Source organism: Copadichromis virginalis, linkage group LG9, assembly GCF_057382275.1.
Source record: "Copadichromis virginalis isolate Kocher_CV1m ecotype Utaka linkage group LG9, C_Virginalis_male_GT1.1, whole genome shotgun sequence".
Lineage (NCBI taxonomy): Eukaryota > Metazoa > Chordata > Actinopteri > Cichliformes > Cichlidae > Copadichromis > Copadichromis virginalis.
In genome coordinates this window covers 33,232,042-33,251,382 of record NC_140626.1, presented here as the reverse complement: position 1 = coordinate 33,251,382, position 19,341 = coordinate 33,232,042, and the positions used below count along the sequence as shown (strand labels likewise).

The 19,341-nt window shown below is 41.9% G+C and overlaps 2 protein-coding genes and 1 long non-coding RNA gene across 3 annotated transcripts in view; 1 reads left to right on the top strand and 2 right to left on the bottom strand.

Moving 5' to 3' along the window:
* Positions 1 to 19,341, bottom strand: part of LOC146702332 (uncharacterized) — a 35,650-nt gene that overhangs the window by 5,227 nt on the left and 11,082 nt on the right. Inside the window, exons 2-4 of the mRNA XM_085468921.1 lie at positions 17,299 to 18,203; positions 13,360 to 13,679; positions 9,166 to 9,175 (exon numbers count right to left, since the gene is read on the bottom strand). Coding sequence (XP_085325047.1) covers positions 9,166 to 9,175; positions 13,360 to 13,679; positions 17,299 to 18,203 — 1,235 coding nt within the window. The remainder of the gene's footprint in view (positions 1 to 9,165; positions 9,176 to 13,359; positions 13,680 to 17,298; positions 18,204 to 19,341) is intronic.
* LOC146702334 (uncharacterized) lies at positions 7 to 7,614 on the bottom strand. The gene is made up of 5 exons (XR_014922296.1): positions 6,951 to 7,614; positions 2,647 to 2,793; positions 2,295 to 2,390; positions 1,432 to 1,601; positions 7 to 67 (listed from the first exon to the last, which is right to left on the bottom strand). It is a non-coding gene; the product is annotated as an uncharacterized LOC146702334 (long non-coding RNA).
* LOC146702333 (E3 SUMO-protein ligase ZBED1-like) lies at positions 14,443 to 16,371 on the top strand. Its single transcript, XM_085469267.1, has 2 exons — positions 14,443 to 15,888; positions 16,075 to 16,371. Exons 1-2 carry the CDS (start codon positions 14,443 to 14,445, stop codon positions 16,369 to 16,371), a joined length of 1,743 nt encoding a protein of 580 aa, XP_085325393.1.

Here is a 19,341-nt window from a genome sequence, read left to right as displayed (position 1 = left end):
TCTGCCCCTTTTTTCGGTGAGGTTTGTCGGCCTCCTGAGAGCGCTGACTTCTCGCTCCATGTTGGTCCTGCAGTGACAGAGATACAAACAGAGGCAGTGATTAAAATGCAGTCGTGGAACAAACTGAAACTGACTCCATTAGTGGAATCAAAGACGTCAACAAACACGTTGTAGGTCTGTTATCACCACATTCTGGAGATAATATCACATTACAAAGAAGTGCTACAATGGGAGTTGTAAGGAAAATGACATAATAAAAGAAGTACTGATCACTGGAGAAAATGACTGTATGAAAAATTGTGAGTTAGCTGATGATATTGTGTGCTGATAAAAACTCTGCCATTGCTGGTCCCAAGGCCATATGAGAAAGGAGGAGGGTTGGGCATGGGGTTAGCAACCCCGCCTTTTAAAACCTCGATTGCTACGGAAAGAGCAAACAAATCTCATCATCGATTGAACCAGGGCGAAGATGATCGGCAACCCTTGATGACAGCAGTGGAGGAAAGCCCTCAGGTCGTTACCTGCTCGATGGTCGATCAAATTTCGACCCAGAAGAAACTACCCGTTATGGAATATGGAATGTACAGACTCCGTTACAAACTGGTAAATTGGCCCAGCTTTAACATGAATACGACTCGTACCTCCCACCATTCATGGGACCCCATTGATGAATGTAGTTTGGCGAAGTCGGTTCAGGACCAGGTGGACGAAGACCTGGCACCCTCCATGGAGCTTTTTCCAGTCGATATCGGACAAATCTGTGTTACCGAAGTCAAGACAATGATCTGAGTCCTCAAGAGTGGAAAGGCCCCTGGCTTGGATGAGGCCCTCCCCGAAATGTTGAAGCACGGTGGACCCCAGCTGGAATTCGCTCTTACATGACTCCTAAACGCCAGCTGGTCAACATCGCGTGTACCTGATGAGACCAAAGGCGTCATCAAACTTCCGAAGAAAGGCGATTTGGGAGAATGTAACAACTGGTGGGGCATCACGCTACTGTCAGTACCCGGGAAGTTACTTTGCCTCGTTCTTTCGAATTGGGATTGATATACCTTTAGTAGTCCCACAAGGGGAAATTTCATGATGCGCAGTGGACGATGAGCAGGCTGGAGTGGCCGGTCCTGTGTCGAGCAAATCTTCACTCTCCGCACGATCATTGAACAAACATTGGAATACCAAAGGAAGAGTTCTATCAATTCCATCGATTTCAAGAAGGCTATCCTACGTCACTATGGAGTCCCCCAGCAGTTTGTATATGCCCTTCATGGTCTCTATGCCAACTCCCGCTGCTGCATCCAGACGGCTGATGGCTGAGAAGATTTCTTTGAGATGAATAGTGGCATGGTAAAGTGCTTTGGGTGCCTTGAAAAGCGCTATATAAATCCAATCCATTATTATTATTATTATTAATACTGGCATGCGTACTATCACCTTTCCTCTTCCTTTTATCAAGTGACTTCATCATGCGACGATCAGCTGACCAAGCTAGTATCGGTGTCCCCTGGAAAAAAGGGCGTAATCTCATCGACTTGGACTTTTTTCCAGGCAACATCACCCTGTTGGGCTCGGCTCAGTAAGACCTCCAAGAGTCAACTGCAGCTCTGCAGAGGGAGACCATGAAAGTAGGTTTAAGAATCAGTGCCAAGAAGACCAAGGTACTCCGAGTTGGCTATGCACATGCACTAGTTCCTGTCATGATCAACCAACAACGTGCTGAAGAGGTGGAGAATTTCATGTATCTGGTCAGCATCATCTCAAATGACGGGATCTCTGATCGAGATGTCAACATCAAAGCAGAGAAGGCGGCCGGTGTTCTCTGATGTCTCCAACCTATTTGGAAATTGACCTCCCTGAATGCTAGGCTCAAGATCAAACTATTTAACTCTATCATCTTCCGACTGGCACTCAACAAATGCGATCACTCGAAGCCTGAATATGCTTCAACAACGTGGTCTGCGGTGAATCATGAGAATTTCCTATTGGGACCAGAAGATGAACGAAGAGGTCTCACAAAGAGCAGGCACCCACCCTCTAGCTGATGTTGTTGGTGAAAGGCGCTTCCACTTTGGGGGCCTTATTCATCGTCTACCGCCTTATTGCTCGGCCTAAGTGCTAAGTAAGCAAGTGCTGATAAAATATGGTCTTTGTATTTTCTTGTAACTTCTAAGGTTTTTGTTTGTGAATGTAGATTCTGTGTGTATAGAGGAGCCCAGGATGGAAAAGATAAAGCTGCTGTTAACAACCAGCTGTGCACACAACTTCAGCAACAGTGTAACTGTGATCATTTTTCTCACCTTTTGTGTTGAAGTCATTGTTTCCTCTCTAGTGGCTGAGCTGAATCCAAAGGGCTGAAATTGTTCCTCTGCTTCTCCACCAGACTTGTTATTTAGCTGGGACATAAAATGTATAGATATGTAATTTATCCCTGACAAATAGAAGCAGAGCAAATAAACAGTACACTGCTCAGTGACAACAATAATTATGAAGCTTTAAGGTGAAACCCCAGAAACAACTATCCTACTTTTCGGGAATAAGATGCATTAAGCGAAACAAAACAGACTAGTTTATCCCAAGGACAAAACTTTCAATGGGAGCATGATCAGTTACTGAAATATTACCAATGGAGGACCCGACAATTTGACTCACCAGAGAGCGAGACACCAGAAAGTAAAGTGAGGATGGGAAAAGAAAGTATAGTCTCTTTCTTGAGGATACAGAAGTCTTCGTATATCCGCCAGGCTCAGCTCCTCTGACACAACGTCCAAAGCAGCATCTACAGGGTGCTTATTTGGTCTAAGACGAGAGGATTAATCAAAAAACACATCCCTGACCTGGTTAAAATCCCCACCAATTACAATATTTATATTTCCAATATTCCGCACTGTGCTACACACTTCATGAAAAAATTGTGGTTGAGGAGAATTGGGGGCATATATGTTGACCAATGTCACTTTCTGCCCCTGTAGACATGCATCCAAGACCACCCATCTACTCTCCAGATCCGTATAATGATTGAGTACTTGAAAATCCAAATTTCTTCTAATCAATATAACCACGCCTCTTTTCCTACTGGAAAATGCACTAAGGTAAACTTGGGACACCCAGTCTCTTTTCAACTTTAATGATTCCACCTCATCAAGATGTATCTCTTGAATCAAAGCTATGTCTGTCTTTTACAGTTTCAAATATGTGAGGATTTTAATAGCATTATGACACTCCACGACACTATTTTACATAATTCCATGAAACCACGTGAGCCAAAGTATTTTTGGTGTTCCAAAAGAATTCCAGTTGATTGGTTCAGCAGCCCGTCACTATCACATCAACTGCACATTTGAGCTGTTATGATGTCGGGGCAGCATGGGTGCAAGCATCTTTTTCTGCTGATGCCCACGATGCCACTCTGTGGTATGGCCCATGTCTCCCGTATCAAAAACCACCATTGCACCACAGTAAATGCTGCGCATCATGTTGTCAGCTTTAATAACAATAATAATAATAATAATAATAATAATAATGGATTGCATTTATATAGCGCATTTCGGGACCCCTCAAAGCGCTTTACAATACCACTATTCATTTACTCCCACATTCATACACTGGTGAAGGCGAGCTACAGTTGTAGCCACAGCTGCCCTGGGGCAGACTGACTGGCTTTACTGTATCTTAGCCAGTGAAACTGGTCAAGCCACTCTCTTTGAATTGTATACACTTGCCCCACTTTTACTGTCAGCGGGCTCTGGCTCGGAGTCGATCATATGTGGCTCATTATCTAATGCTGTCTCCGAAACAGTGTTAAACATAACCTCAGAGGTTGATGGCTCACTGTCAGAGCACTGGCTATGAATTTCGGATGGATCAGGCCTCAACTTCATGACAAATTTATTAATCTTTCTTAAAAGATTTTCTCATTACCCACAGCTACATCTACTTCTATCAGGCCTAGGCCACTCACCTCCCTCTCTCCGCCTGCACCTACAGGAATATCTGGAACACAGTCAATAAAAGAGGTCCCACCCTTGACTATCTCTGATTGGTTTAGACCATGATATGGGCATAATGTGTGTCTGTTGTTAACCACACAGAGACTTTCAGACTGGGTTTTTTTCCTTTCTTGAACGGCTAATCGCACCAGCGTGACGCAAGATTTTTTTTGGTTGCACCATTGAGAAATTAGGTCACGACCTCCAGTGCCCTATTCTAAGGATATTATGTGTTTCCTCAGGGATTAATAATTACATTTATTTAAGTTATATCTATTTTCAATGGTGAGCATTTTCAGCAGTCATACATATATGTGAATATGCCACGCAACACATTACTTGTCAAAAAACTGTGTGTGTTAACTGTGTGTGAAGACCAGTGTTGGGAAGGTTACTCTTAAAATGTATTCCATTACGTTACTCAATGACAGAAACATATTCTGAATACTTTGGATTGCTTAATATATTATCATGCTTTTTACAACTATGTGAATGTACTATTGCTGTGTGATTTATTACTGTTACTGAAGGTCCGCGGCTCCGAACTGTAGTAAAGGGACCTCTGGCTAATACGTCGGGTTCGTGTCGGGCTCGTAGCCGAAAAATAGCTTTACTTTGTTGTGTGGGTCAACTTTTCTTGCGAGAGACAGAGAGAGGCGTTGAAAGGCTGCTCCAATGGAACTTATTGTTTTCGGAGGAAAACACGAACACAGCGTACAGTCGAGTCTTAATAGCTTACTTACAACTGGGCTCATCAGACTCTCTTTTTGGCTGCAGTGGTTATTATTATATTTACATGCTTCCAGCTCCCGTTTCTGCTCGATGACAGCTTGTACTTTATGACTTTCCTTTTTCTCCCTCCTCTTGCTCACAGACCCATAACGTGTATGGCAGTCCATTCTCCCTGCAGCACGGACTACACTGCCTATGATGCTACATTCTTTGCCTCTGCCTGTAGCATTCTGCCTATTAGCTTAGCATAACAACAACAACAAAAAGGCGCTCTCTCACCCAGGAAACACACAGTCGCAGAGAGAGAGAGAGCGTCGCCCTGTAACCATGGCAACCGTAACGCTGCCGCCTGGAACAACAGCACGTAGCTGTCAAACAAAACCCAAACAGGCCTGACCCGCGACAATATGAAACAGGAAAGTACCGCCGTGTAATCCATTTATTTCAACAAAGTAACTGTATTCTAAATACCACCTTTTTAAACGGTAACTGTAACAGAATACAGTTACTCATATTTTGTATTTTAAATACATAACGGCGGTACATGTATTCCGTTACTCCCCAACACTGCTGAAGACACATTTGATATTTCTCCTAGTATTTAGGTATGAACACAAAGGCGATAGGCAGATAGCAAAGATGAAAATCCGCTCAAGGAGACTTCAAAGTTACGTAGATTATACTGTAGAAATATGAACAGGTAGAAACGGGTAAAGTGATCGTTTTTTATCGGATTCGGTCGTGGAAGAGATTGTTCAAGCCACGTTTCCGAAGTAACAAAGAGCTGACGGATGGCCTGGATTGCAGCCATTCGAAGACCAAATATAACGTCCCAGAACACTCCAAGCATTTCCACAAAGGTAAGTCTTCTGTTGTAGTTATTACGTAATTTATCATAACATAATTGTTGATGTAGGTTACAAATAAGTCTTCATTTGAATTGAATTTGTTGGGCTATGCTACTTTCACTGTGGCTTTGCGGGCTAATGTTTGTTGTGTTTTGTAGGAAAACCAGCCTAAAAAATGCAGGAATGCGATCCAGACTGGCGCCCTCTATCAACCTGGGTCAGACCGAGTTTAAAGCTGCTACCATAGCCAGATTTGATCGGTTAAGAGAGAGAGCGATATCAAAACAGCCATGAAAAGTCCTGCATATATGTGCCCAAGTGTTGTACTGAAGCAAGCAAGTGATGAATAACTGTTTTCCAGTAAGTTGTTTTTTTTGTTGCATTGTTGATTTGTTTTTCACCGAAGCAGCTAATAAAGCACCATTGAATACAATTTTGCCTCTTTCTTATAAGATTCTATAATAGAATGAAACAATAATGCCAGTTATAAACAAAGATAATAACTGAATGAATTACGATTAAATTTTATTTCTATTAGATCTGAAAATGTTGTGTAACACTACAACCTGAAACAACAATTAGATTGCGTTGGCCTGTACAGGAGATAAAGGACAAAAATGTAACAACAGCTGTGAAATGGAATAGTCCAAATCACCAAAGTAAACTGGACCTGGGCTTGTTGCAGGGATCTGAAGTCACTAAACATTTTGTGAGTGTATGCACTCACACTTAGGACCATATAATAATAAATATGTGCGTGATGAAAGCTGGGCAGCAGGCTAACGTCCTTACTCCACTCTGTATGCTTGTATGGGTCTGACCCTTTCACTCCTTTGATTTTTCCTCGTTCTTTGTTTTGCCTTTTCGTCAAGTCTGCCTTTGTACGGACCTGCCGTGTTCTCCGTCGTGTTGTAGATGACTGATTTTGGGGCAAATAAAATCCAAGTAGACATTAAAACCGCAGAATTAATGATTACTGGTGCTGGAAATGCAATACCACTCGTAACTACAATGCAATGCACGAAAGTCACGTGGTCTGTTAATCTCTATTCACTCAGCTTTCGCTGTGAGTTCTATGCTAGCTGAGCGTTAGCATGCCGTCTGTGCAAATGCTTGCAAAGAGCTAAAGTTGTGTTAGCAGCGTTATGTGTTGTTTCTATCCTGGAGGACGTTTCCCGTCTACCATCGCGCTCTCGTTCTTTAGTTCAATAACAACTAGTAATGCCAATGTCCACGCTGTAGACTGCGCCACCATTTTTCAACACACGAACTGAAAACAGCTGAATACAGCGCGAGTGTAAGAAAAGACAGGGGGTAGACGGGCAGACTAACAATTCCAAGGAATTAGACTAAATGATCTCAGTTTCCATCCCTACTAAACACTTACCTTTAGATGAGCCCACAAACAGAGAGAACCTCCGTGATGGAGCCGAAGTCAGCAGACTGACACAACTATCGATAAAAACAATGCTAGTGGGATAGCCTTACTCTTCTTCTTAGTCTTCTTTTAAGTGTAATGGCATTTTGCAAAAGTGCATTACCGCCACCTACTGGACTGGAATGTGGATCAGGAACTGGAAAAAAACGCATCCATTCTAATCACAAATTTCAACAGCTGACCACAGACCTGAGACAGTTTTTCTGGCTGTTTTTCTAATGTAAAATATCTTTAGCTTCTCAAAATTTGCCATTAACGTCTTCCTCTCCTGGACATGTGCCTGGCATTCTAACAGTGCATGCTTAACAGATTCAATTTCTTTGCAGTAAGCACTAAGGGTAGGTTTTGATTATCGATTTATCGATTGAAATCGATTCTTGCTTGGATAATGTCATATCGATTCATTAAAATCCTGAATTGATTTTTTAAATATAAATTTATTTTGCCCGAAAAGCCAGAATCTCAGTTTAAACCTCACAAAATTTCAACAACCACCAAACAGCTAAAACAGTAAATGAGAGCAGGAACACGGATTCTGCACAAAGACGTAAACATAAAGCGCGGACCCGCCGATGCATCAGAATCAGTAAAATGTCCCCTTTCTCACATGGACACGGACCCGCCGTCGGGGCTGAAGCCGACAGATCGCTGACCTCTAGTTAGCACACATTGCCGTTTGGTACTTGTCTGTTTCTTCTCTCTGGTACCTACCCACTCTCTTCCAGTGACCATATTTCTGAATGTTTTATGAATGCTGATATTCCAGTTATCCTGCCACATTCTTGGGACTCTGTATAATTATAATACTTAACTTCAGCTTTGTTCAATGTATCTGCAAATCAAGAGATTATGATTTGAATGACTGTCTTGCCAATACATCTATATCCTCATCCTCATTCCTTCAGGTTGGTAATTACATGCAATATGTTTCTAATTATTCAAATCACATATCTGTTGCTGTCTACATAGAGAGAAAGTCATACTTAAAAGAAATTCCTTAACTAATTAACTATTACATTTGCACTCAGTAACCTTCCTGTTCTATAGATTTATAACCAGAATACAACCAACTGGGGAGCAGGTTGACTCTTGAGTTGTTCTAAATGACAAATATTCTTTCAGACTGATGGAAGCATAGTAGGAGCTAGTGTGCATTTATAAATGCCACTGTATCGATACAATTTCTAGAGCAACCTCAACCTCCAAGCAGTTGTAGCTACCTCCATGGCCATATAATACTCGGCAACAGTGGACAACCTGTAGTTGCCAAAACAGTTAGCAATTTGTAGCAGTGCTGCACACCGAAGGCAACCACAGAGTCAGGGAAACTGATGGAGCTGTTTATGTTAGAACAATCACACACAAGATTTAGACTTAGAGATTTTGTAAGGCATACAGCAACATGCGCCAAACCCAGAAAAACATCGGTTGTAGCCTGGGGCAGACTGACAGAAGCGAGGCTGCCATATCGCGCCATCAGCCCCTCTGGCCAACACCAGTAGGCGGTAGGGTAAAGTATCTTGCCCAAGGACACAACGACCAGGACAGAGAGCCCGGGTTCAAACTGGCGACCTTCCGGTTACAGATACGCTTCCCAAACCCCCTGAGCCATGGTCACCCAGTTGAAGTTGCTGAAAGAAAAACCTGGATACCCTTATCCCTGTGTAACCTGCAACAAACCTTAATCCACTGGAAAAAGAGTACATTTAGGAATCAGGGAGCGTTACCTCCAGACAGGGAGGATCTGAAAGTCTGGCTTTAGTCTGACTATAAGTTATACATACCATGGTGGTGCCATAGTATGTATCACTAACAGAATTTATTTCCCCTGTGTAGGGAGCACGCACTGGCTGTCCAATTGTGGGACAAACAGTATCCCACATTCTTTATTTTTATTTCACAAACACTTCTTATAATGACATTTTGGTGATATTAGCTCTTTATACAGTTAAGTTACAGTGGGATACAAATAATATCAGGCTGATCCTGCCACAATTTGTTTCCCTGGTTCAAATCACGGAAGAACAGTATCCCACAGTTGTTTTTGTTTTTAAACCCATTTTGCACAGATGTTTTTTGAAAAATGTATTGATAGCAGTGTTGAATATTATTACACAGTAAAACAAACAAACAAACAAACAAACAAACAAACAAACAAACAAACAAACAAACAACTATACATGAAATAATTACACCATAAAGATGGTTTGTTTAGTGGTTTATTTTATTGCAACCTGTAATTTATTTTAGTTAACTTTTGTTTCATTGTTTACAACATTGCTTTTCTTTTAACCTTTTCCCTGAAACCTCTAACATTCAACGACACAAAGGATAAACACGTGCGTAGCATTAAAGATAAATAAAAATAGAGTTCAAAATATTAAAAATATCAAACTTGAATATATATAAAAAAATAAAAACTTAGTTTACTTTCCTGTTTAGGGACGGACTTCACGGACTTCAGTTGCATTGAATTCAATGGACTCAGCACGACTGGCAATCAACGAGGCATTCTCCGATAATTTGTTGTTAATGTCCGCCATTTTGTCATCTTGTTTATCAAATCGCATGTGGAGAGCTTGAATAGCTGCCAGTATGTCGCTCGCTGTGGGACTGGGATTAGCAATCTTTCTCGGATGGTCACCTTTAGACAGAGTCGAGAGAAGCAAGTCATTAATTTCCTCCAGATTTCTTTTTTTCCCGTCGCCACTTTCAAACTCCATGTCTGAGAGGCAGTAGTTGTGATCATCCGCAGCTGAAGCCAAATCTTGTATTTTATCGTTCTGGGAAGACTTGCTTTCCCCTTTGTCCTTCTTCTGGTTTTTTGGCATCTTTGTGAAGTCGGCGTAAGATTTTTGAGGGAACAAATCATCAAAAAAGGAGGGCTAAAAGGTACCTTGCACCAGAGCTAAGATAAGGACAGCTGCTTAGTTCGCCATCTTGCCGTCCTCACACGTAGAAGCAGAACTGAGTCCTATGTGTGGAGATTCTAGCGTTTCAGGCAAAATAAATGTATATTTAAAAATCACTTTATCCAAGCTAGAATCGATTTTAATCGTAAAATCGATAATCGAAACCCAGCCCTACTTATGAACTTGCAAAGTAAAAACATGATCCATTTAAGGTAACCCTTTTTCATTTTGATTTCATAAGAGAATTTGCTTCACTGTACGATGACCGAGTCTGTTTCTTTTCCTGCCTTAGAGAAAATCCTCTTGCTTGAAACAGAAGAGGCTGAAGTGCCCAGAAATTGCAAGTTGGTAGAGATGCAGGTATAAGGCCTTCCTTGGTCCCACAGACTATCGCCTAAAAAGAATAAACCAATTAAATTGCTGCACATTTTAGAATAACATTTTAAGTTTACATTTTTTATAATATTAAATTCAAGTCAAATGGAAGTGTTTCTAAAGTTATATACTGTAATAATATTTACATTATGAAAAGCTGTTTTCTGACATTTTCAAGTTTTTCACGTTTTCAGATAAAACACTCCCACACATGACAAAACCTCCCCTGACTCAGTTTCTCTCAGTGGAATGACCAGTGGTTTGCTATCTCTCACTATCAAAACACTCCACAAATCTTATGAATGATTCACTTCCTTATAAACCACTGAATCACTTATGTTCTAAATGAAGCTTCAGATGTCACTGATCACGTGACTCCGGCCAAACAAATCAATGCTCGACACAGTGCTTCTGAAGCAGCATCTCTGTTTTTGGTTTCAGGTTTGTTTCATTAGTTTTTCCCAGTTTAGGTTTTGCTTAGTTTTCATCCTCGCTTTTGCTGTTTCTGTTTGTTTTCACCCACCTTATAAAATAAAGCTCACTTACATCAAAAGTTGCATCTTGAGTCCTATTATCCTACTCCACACGCCTGCCACGCCAGACGTGACAGTTTGGGAGCTGACAGTCTCTATGGAGATGGGGTTTTGTGGGGGTGACAGGAGAGAAACTACAGAGAGGCGTGTAAGACTGCAACTCTGCTTCCTGGTCCCAACTCTGGATAGTCACATTTTGGGGGGTTTGATCAATTTGATCAATTTCCAGAAATGAGAGCTGCTCCATCCAAAGTGGGATGGATGCTGTCTCTCATAACAAGACCAGGTTTCCTCCAGAAAGCTTCCCAGTTATCTATGAAGCCCACATCATTTTTTGGAAACCACACAGACAACCAGCAAGTTAAGGAGAATATGCAGGTAAACATGTCCCTCCTGGTCTGATTGGGGAGGGGACCAGAGAAAACTACACTAAACTAAACTCACAATGACTCAAAATGCATTTCCTGACATAGTCTCCTATCTGGAGGTATCTGAGAAAAAAGTTGCTCCCTTGTAGCTTGTATAGCTCTTGTAACTGCTTGAAAGAGGCAAAAACATCCTCCTAGTATAGATTACCGATTGTGCAAAGTCCTACCGGTTTCCAAAGTCTAAATGTACTGTGTAGAATAGATGGTTTAAAAGATGGATTGCCTACAATGGGAGTAATAGAGGATCTCCCTGCTGCGGAGACTCAGGTCGTTTGGAGTGGAGGGCCCACTCCAAACGACCTATGACTCTGTGGTGGCCTCAGCCATCTTCTATGGTGTGGTCTGCTGGGGCGGCAACATCTCTGCTGGGGACAGGAAGAGACTGAACAGGCTGATCCGAAGGGCCAGCTCTGTTCTGCCCTCTGGACCCAGTGGAGGTGGTGAGTGACAGGAGAACGGTGGCTAAGCTGTCATCCCTGGACAACATCTCCCACCCCATGCAGGAGACTCTGACAGCACTGAGCAGCTCCTTCAGTGGGAGACTGCGGCACCCACGGTGTGGGACGGAGAGATTTCGCAGGTCTTTCCTCCCCACTGCTGTCAGACTCCACAACAAAGACTTTTGCAGCTGATCAAACACACACATGTGCAATAAGACTGCTATATGTGCAATTCTTCTTCTGACGAAGTTGTATTTTCCTACTCAGTTGTATATAGTATTTGTATTTCTGTTTTATTTTATTGCATTCCAGTGTTTTCTAATTTCTGCTACATAACTTTGCACTTTTGCTGTAACAACACAAATTTCCCACCTGTGAGACTAATAAAGGTCATCTTATCTTATCTTATAGGGTTAAAAAAAAACAACAACTGTACAGTCAGAACTTTTTCTGCAATTCTAAATTTATTTCTCACAATTCAAGTCCAAACAATCATGCTGACAGATTTCTTTCTTTCTCATTTGTTGTGTATAAAAGCAGTTAAATATGTAATTTCATTACTGACAGAAAGGGGAGTTTCACTGGGCTGGCCCACTAAAGGTCACAGAAGCTGTGATGTAAAATGAGTTTGACTCCCCTGATTTAGAGTTTCAGGGACATCATAAAATGTTCATTAAGCCAAACAACAGTTTCATTACAAGTGTGCGTGTTAGTCCCCATAGGGAAATAGTTCCTCTGCATTTAACCCATTCACAATGTACAAGGTAATTTTATCGTCACCCAAATCTTATAGGGGCTATTTGTTTGAAATAGCCCCTATAAGTCTCCACAACAAAATGATCAGCTTTGACCTTTCTAATGACAACTGTGTATGCATCACACAGCTGCTTGAAAAGCAACCAATCAGTGTGTAGCTTAGTTCTCCTGACTTTGGCCCATGCCATGTTGTGCTCGTGGAATAGGTTAGCTAGATCAGTAGTAAACCATGCATTATGTCTGCATTTATTTCCTTTACACATCCATAAAGGGATACAACAAAATAAAGAAGAATTCAACAATATCTAATGTAAAATTGAATTCATGTGCAGTATAGCAGGTTCCCTCTAAGTGCAGCCAGCCACATGAGATTTACTGATCAAACCACGAGAGAGAGATTCAACATTCAGGCAAAACAATCTTTAAGAAATGACAGAAAACTAAAAGAAAAAGGAAGGAGGACAATACTTTGCAACTTCATAAATTTAAGAGGCAGGATTATTAATTGCAGGTCCAGAAAGCAGAGCTACCTCATCAGATCCAAGGGTGACATCAGCTGACACTCTCTACAGGAGACTCCATCTGAACTCTGTGGAGCCTCAAGGTGTTTAAGTCCGACCCTGAAACCAGAAGAGGATCTTTCTGTCCCATCAGATTCATTGTGATCCAGTGATTTCAGTCCTGCATGATCACGCTGATGTTTGCACAGAGCAGATAATGAAGTGAATGTTTTTGCACATTGGTAACAGTGAAACTGTTTATTTACAGCGTGGGATCGTTTATGTTCGGAGTATGAACTGAGATTCCTGAAGCTCTTGTCACACTGGTCACAGCTGAAGTTCCCTTCAATGTGTGTAAGTTCATGAAGGTTACGACTACCTGACCGTGAAAAGCTTCCGTCACAGTGTCTGCACTTGTATGGTTTCTCTCCGGTGTGGACTCGTTTATGCACTTTAATCTCACTTGCAGTGGTGAAGGATGACCCACACTGGTCACACACGTGCTTTTTGACTCCACTGTGAATGAGTTCATGTATTTTTAATTGACTCCATGTGGGGAAGCCTCTCCCACATTCTTTGCAGTAGTTCATTTTGTCTCCAGTGTGTCTACGTTGGTGCCATTTTAGGTTCCGCTGCCGATTAAAGGTTTTTCCACAAAGGTCACAGCGAAAGTCTTTCCCACCACCACAGTGATGACAGGGTCGAGAACTGGATCCATCTGTGTCGCTCTGTTTCTAAACAAAGACACAAAGACAGGGAGAGTCAGGGAATTGCTTCAACATTTTAATCCTGAACATTGCCTTAAATAAAGAGCATCTCTGCCAACGTCCAATTACATTTTACTGTTTACATTATAACGCTCAGCTTACTGGGCGAAAACAACTCTTCATTTTTAGGTAATCTACTTAATGGGAAGATTGATGTTTAAACCTCTGGATGCTACAAGATACTAACCTAGGGGCTCGTCCCTTTTTCGTTCGTGTAATTTGTTTCCTTTTGATGTTTACGGTGGGGGGACCGTCAATGTGGGAGTTGAGGAAAATGGGAGAGTGTCATCCATCTATGCATTGGGCGCGAGTTTTGCGGACCTAGAGTGATTGGATGTGGTTAGTTGTCTGCAGAGTTGTGTTTTTCTTTTTTGCTTTGCTCATGATGTCGTTTGACATGGATGATTTTGCGCAACAGCCCTCCATTGAAAAGTTGGAGCGGTGCAATAAAGCAGATTTGTTAGTAGTGGCTAATTTATTCAATGTGGATGTTCCGTTGCATTCTAAGAAGGTGGAAATTAAACAATGTTTGGTGGAGAGACTGGTGGACAGGGGAGTGTTTGGGAGCATGACAACTTCGCCGAGTGGGTCTGGGAGTTTGGAGATGGCAGTTTTTACCGCCTTTACGTTACGGAAAAACGAGTTCTCGCGATAACTGTAGAAGCGTCTAGTTTGCCAAAAACCAACGAAGTAGAACAGTGGATGTGTGGCCAATTGTGCTAGCTAACTGATGACCGAAGAGGAGAGGATACAGCCGGCCCCAGCAGCTTTCAAAGCTGATGTGTGGACTTATTTTGGATTTAGGACAAAAGAAGGCAGTAAAGACTATGACAAGAGCTATGCAGTCTGTAAAATCTGCACCGCCAGAGTCAAATATTCGGGTAATACCACGAATTTACGAACACACGTGTGTAGACACCATAGCGATGTAGCGCCAAATGCTAATTTTAAAACGAAACGAGGTGATCCCGCTCAACGGACAATTGAAGAAGTTAACTTTTCGAAACTACCAGCAACTTCAACTCGTGCAACAAAAATAACGCAGTCAGTACTTGTTTTTATTTGCAAAGACATGCGCCCTCTGAGTGTTGTGGAGAATAAAGGATTTCGTAATATGATTAAAACGCTGGAGCCCCATTACACCGTTCCTTCCCGACAACACATCACGGACATCGCTCTATTAAAGTTGTACCAAGAAGTCAAAGCGACAGTGCTGGACTCTCTCAGCTCGGCAGAGACAGTTGCTTTGACATGCGACGCTTGGACTTCGAGAGCCACTGAATCGTACGTAACTGTTACAGCACATCACATAACGGACCAGTGGAACCTTCAGTCTCATGTACTACAAACCCGAGCCATGCATGACAGTCACACAGGTGAGCACATTGCAGCGTTACTAACTGATGCTGTGGCTGAATGGGGATTGAACGCAAAGGACCTTGTTGTTGTTACCGATAATGCACCAAACATGGCTCTCGCGGCTAGACTTGCAGGCATAACGCACATACAATGTTTTGCACACAGTCTGAATCTCGCCTCACAGAAAGCACTGAAAATACAATCCGTGGTGCGACTTCTCGGGAGGATCCGACGTGTAACAGCCTTTTTTTGGCGCAGCACCACAGCCAGCAATCAGTTGAAGCAGAAACAGCGCCTCCTTCAGCTACCTGCTCACAGATTGATCACGGATGTAATAACAAGATGGAACAGCTCCTATGATATGATAGAACGATTTTTAGAACAGCAACCAGCCATCTGTGCAGGTCTGCTTTCTGCAGAAGTTAGGAAGAGTGAAAAAGAAATCTTCACATTAAGTGAGTCTGACATCACATGTGCAAAAGAAGTTGTCAGGGCACTCAAGCCTATGAAGGACGCCACCCTGGTGATGTCAGAGGAGGGCATGCCAACCCTGTCCATCATTGCTCCTCTTCATGCCAAGCTTGTGATGGGTGCACAAGAAAGTGTTGATGATACACCGACAGTAAGGAACATTAAGACTGCCATAGCAGAAGATCTGGGAAAGAGATATGTAAATGAGAGGGAGACACTATGGATGGCATCAACTGTTGATCCTCAGTCTAAGGACCTGCCCTTCCTGTCTGAAGCAGAGACCAGTGAGACCTATTCCAGACTGTTGGACACTGTGGTGAGTGACTGTGATAAAGAAGGGAAAAAAGTAAGTAAATAAATGAATGAATTTACTTGGAAAAATTCAACTGAAATTCAACTGAAGTGAATAAAGTAAAAAAAAAAAAGTATATTGATGACATTTGTCATCAGATATTAGTGCAGAACAGGGTGAATCTTGGATTTGAATTTTGACTTTGTGACATTAATACTATTTGAATTTAATGTTTTTAAGGAGCAAAAGAATAAGGAGACTGACAAACAAGTGGAGGAAGAGAATGCCACAGAGGAGGCTCATCACCCACATAACAAAGACAGCTTTGACTCCATCCCTCGGCCACCCCTAAAGAGACAGAGGACCTCCTGTGCATTGGTGGACTTGCTTGGAGCTACATTTGCCTCTACTAGTGACAATACTGCACCAAAATCAGAACATGATGTTGCTGCAGCTGAGATCAAGAGGTATAGAGATGAGAGCCCTTTGCCTCTCACAGGAAATCCTCTCAGTTGGTGGAAGGACCATGAACAGTAATACCCTCAACTATCCAAAGTAGCAAGGAGTTTCCTATGCATTCCTGGAACAAGTGTCTCTGCAGAGAGAGTTTTCTCCTCTGCAGGAGACATAGTAAATGCACAGAGAAGTGTCCTGAGAGCTGACTATGTCGACCAGCTTGTATTCCTGCACAAAGATCTGGAAATTGAAAAATAAGCACTGAGAAAACACTAACATGTAAAATCTCTGATATGAGAATGTTTGGTATTTTGGTTGAGTCTCATAAGCACTTTTATTTAGATGAGTTTTTTCAGGTTGTACTAAAAGTGTTCCATTGATGGACACTGCAGAGCTGTACTTTATTTTATTAACACTTAGTTGTAATAGCACTTTACATTGTTTGTTAATGTTTACTTGGATGGATTCTTCAAGCAGTTTCATTTTTGATTTATATTTGTTTATGTTAAGGTCACATAAAAAGTGCTTTGTTTTGATGCTCCATAGAGCAGTTTTTGGATAAGTATTTTACAATCATAGTACTTAGTAAGTAACAACATGTTACATTGTTTACCTTTTTTCATGTTAAAGAAATAGTTGATATTTCAGTAAAGTAGTTTTTGTTTGTTTATTTGACTTCTCATAAGGCAGATGTTAATTTCTCCATTCATTTTGAACTTAGAGTGTTTTTGTTTTAGATGTTTCATGTCAAGCATTTAACAGTTTGGACTGTTTACTGTGAGTTTTCCTAATTAAATTCAGTCCTAAACACAAATATCGTCTGGTATTTAGTATCACAATATATCGTATCATCTCCCCTGTATTATGATAGATATTGTATCGCCAGATTCTTACCAATACACACCCTATTCTGTACATGACATTTTCATGTCTCATTTAGCTTTGAAATAAAATTTCATTCACATAATACTTGCAGTAACTGAAATTGTAAAAAATATAAATACATACCTCACAGTAACTGCACTTGTAGAGTCTCTTTCTGGTGTGGATCTGTTGGTGTACTTTCAGGGAACGTGGATCTTTAAAAGCCATTTCACACAGGTCACATTTATAAGGTCTCTCTTCAGTGTGGGTAAACATGTGCTGCTTTAATTCGTTGTATGTCACAAAAGCTTTACCACACTGATCACAGCTGTACGCTTTAAGTCCACTGTGGGTGACTTGGTGTAATTTTAAGGACTGACTATAGGTAAAACACTTTCCACACAAGTCACAGCTGTATGGTTTAAATCCACTGTGGATGAGTTTGTGTATTTTTAAGCCTCTAGGATGGGCAAAATCCTTCCCACACTGATCACAGCTGTGCGCTTTAACTCCAGTGTGTCTGAGTTGGTGTCTTTTTAAGTCTCCAGTCTGGGTAAAAGACTTTCCACACAACTCACAGCTGTATGCTTTAACTCCACTGTGGAAGAGTTTGTGTATTTTTAAGCCTCTAGGATGGGCAAAATCCTTCCCACACTGATCACAGCTGTGCGCTTTAACTCCAGTGTGTCTGAGTTGATGTGTTTTTAAGCTTCCAGTCTGGGTAAAAGACTTTCCACACAACTCACAGCTGTACGCTTTAACTCCACTGTGGATGAGTTGGTGTCTTTTTAAGTCTCCAGTCTGGGTAAAAGACTTTCCACACAACTCACAGCTGTATGCTTTAACTCCACTGTGGAAGAGTTGGTGTGTTTTTAAGCTCCCAGCCTTGGTAAAACCCTTCCCACACTCGTCACAGGTGTATGTTTTCTCTCTCTTTCTTCTGTGAGGTTTGTCGGCCTCCTGAGAGCGCTGACTTCTCGCTCCATGTTGGTCCTGCAGTGACAGAGATACAAACAGAGTCAGTGAGTGAAATGCAGTCGTGGAACAAACTGAAACTCCATTAGTGGAATCAAAGAGTCAACAAACACGTTGTAGGTGTGTTGCCACCACCTTCTGACGATAGTATCACATTACAATGATGTGCTACAATGAGATTTGCACACTGTTAGACATCTGCCTTACCACCATACAGTGGGGCAAAAAAGTATTTAGTCAGCCACCGATTGTGCAAGTTCCCCCACCTAAAATGATGACAGAGGTCAGTAATTTGCACCAGAGGTACACTTCAACTGTGAGAGACAGAATGTGAAAAAAAAATCCATGAATCCACATGGTAGGATTTGTAAAGAATTTATTCGTAAATCAGGGTGGAAAATAAGTATTTGGTCACCTCAAACAAGGAAAATCTCTGGCTCTCACAGACCTGTAACGTCTTCTGTAAGAAGCTTTTCTGTCCCCCACTCGTTACCTGTATGAATGGCACCTGTTTGAACTCATCATCTGTATAAAAGACACCTGTCCACAGCCTCAAACAGTCAGACTCCAAACTCCGCCATGGCCAAGACCAAAGAGCTTTCGAAGGACACCAGGAAAAGTATTGTAGACCTGCACCAGACTGGAAAGAGTGAATCTACAATAGGCAAGCAGCTTGGTGTTAAAAAAATCAACTGTGGGAGCAATCATCAGAAAATGGAAGACATACAAGACCACTGATAATCTCCCTCGATCTGGGGCTCCACGCAAGATCTCATCCCGTGGGGTCAAAATGATTATGAGAACGGTGAGCAAAGATCCCAGAACCACACGGGGGGACCTGGTGAATGACCTGCAGAGAGCTGGGACCAAAGTAACAAAGGTCACCATCAGTAACACACTACAACGGCAGGGAATCAAATCCCGCAGTGCCAGACGTGTTCCGCTTCTGAAGCCAGTGCATGTCCAGGCCCGTCTGAAGTTTGCCAGAGAGCACATGGATGATACAGCAGAGGATTGGGAGAATGTCATGTGGTCAGATGAAACCAAAGTAGAACTTTTTGGTATAAACTCAACTCGTCGTGTTTGGAGGAAGAAGAATACTGAGTTGCATCCCAAGAACACCATACCTACTGTGAAGCATGGGGGTGGAAACATCATGCTATGGGGCTGTTTTTCTGCCAAGGGGACCGGACGACTGATCCGTGTTAAGGA

What these genes read in the sequence shown, in the direction of transcription:
- LOC146702333 (XM_085469267.1), top strand. Translation starts at nt 14,443, where the DNA reads ATGACCGAAGAGGAGAGGATACAGCCGGCCCCAGCAGCTTTCAAAGCT. An exon ending in GTGATAAAGAAGGGAAAAAA is followed by an intron (nt 15,889 to 16,074) that starts GTAAGTAAATAA and finishes AATGTTTTTAAG; the next exon opens with GAGCAAAAGAATAAGGAGAC.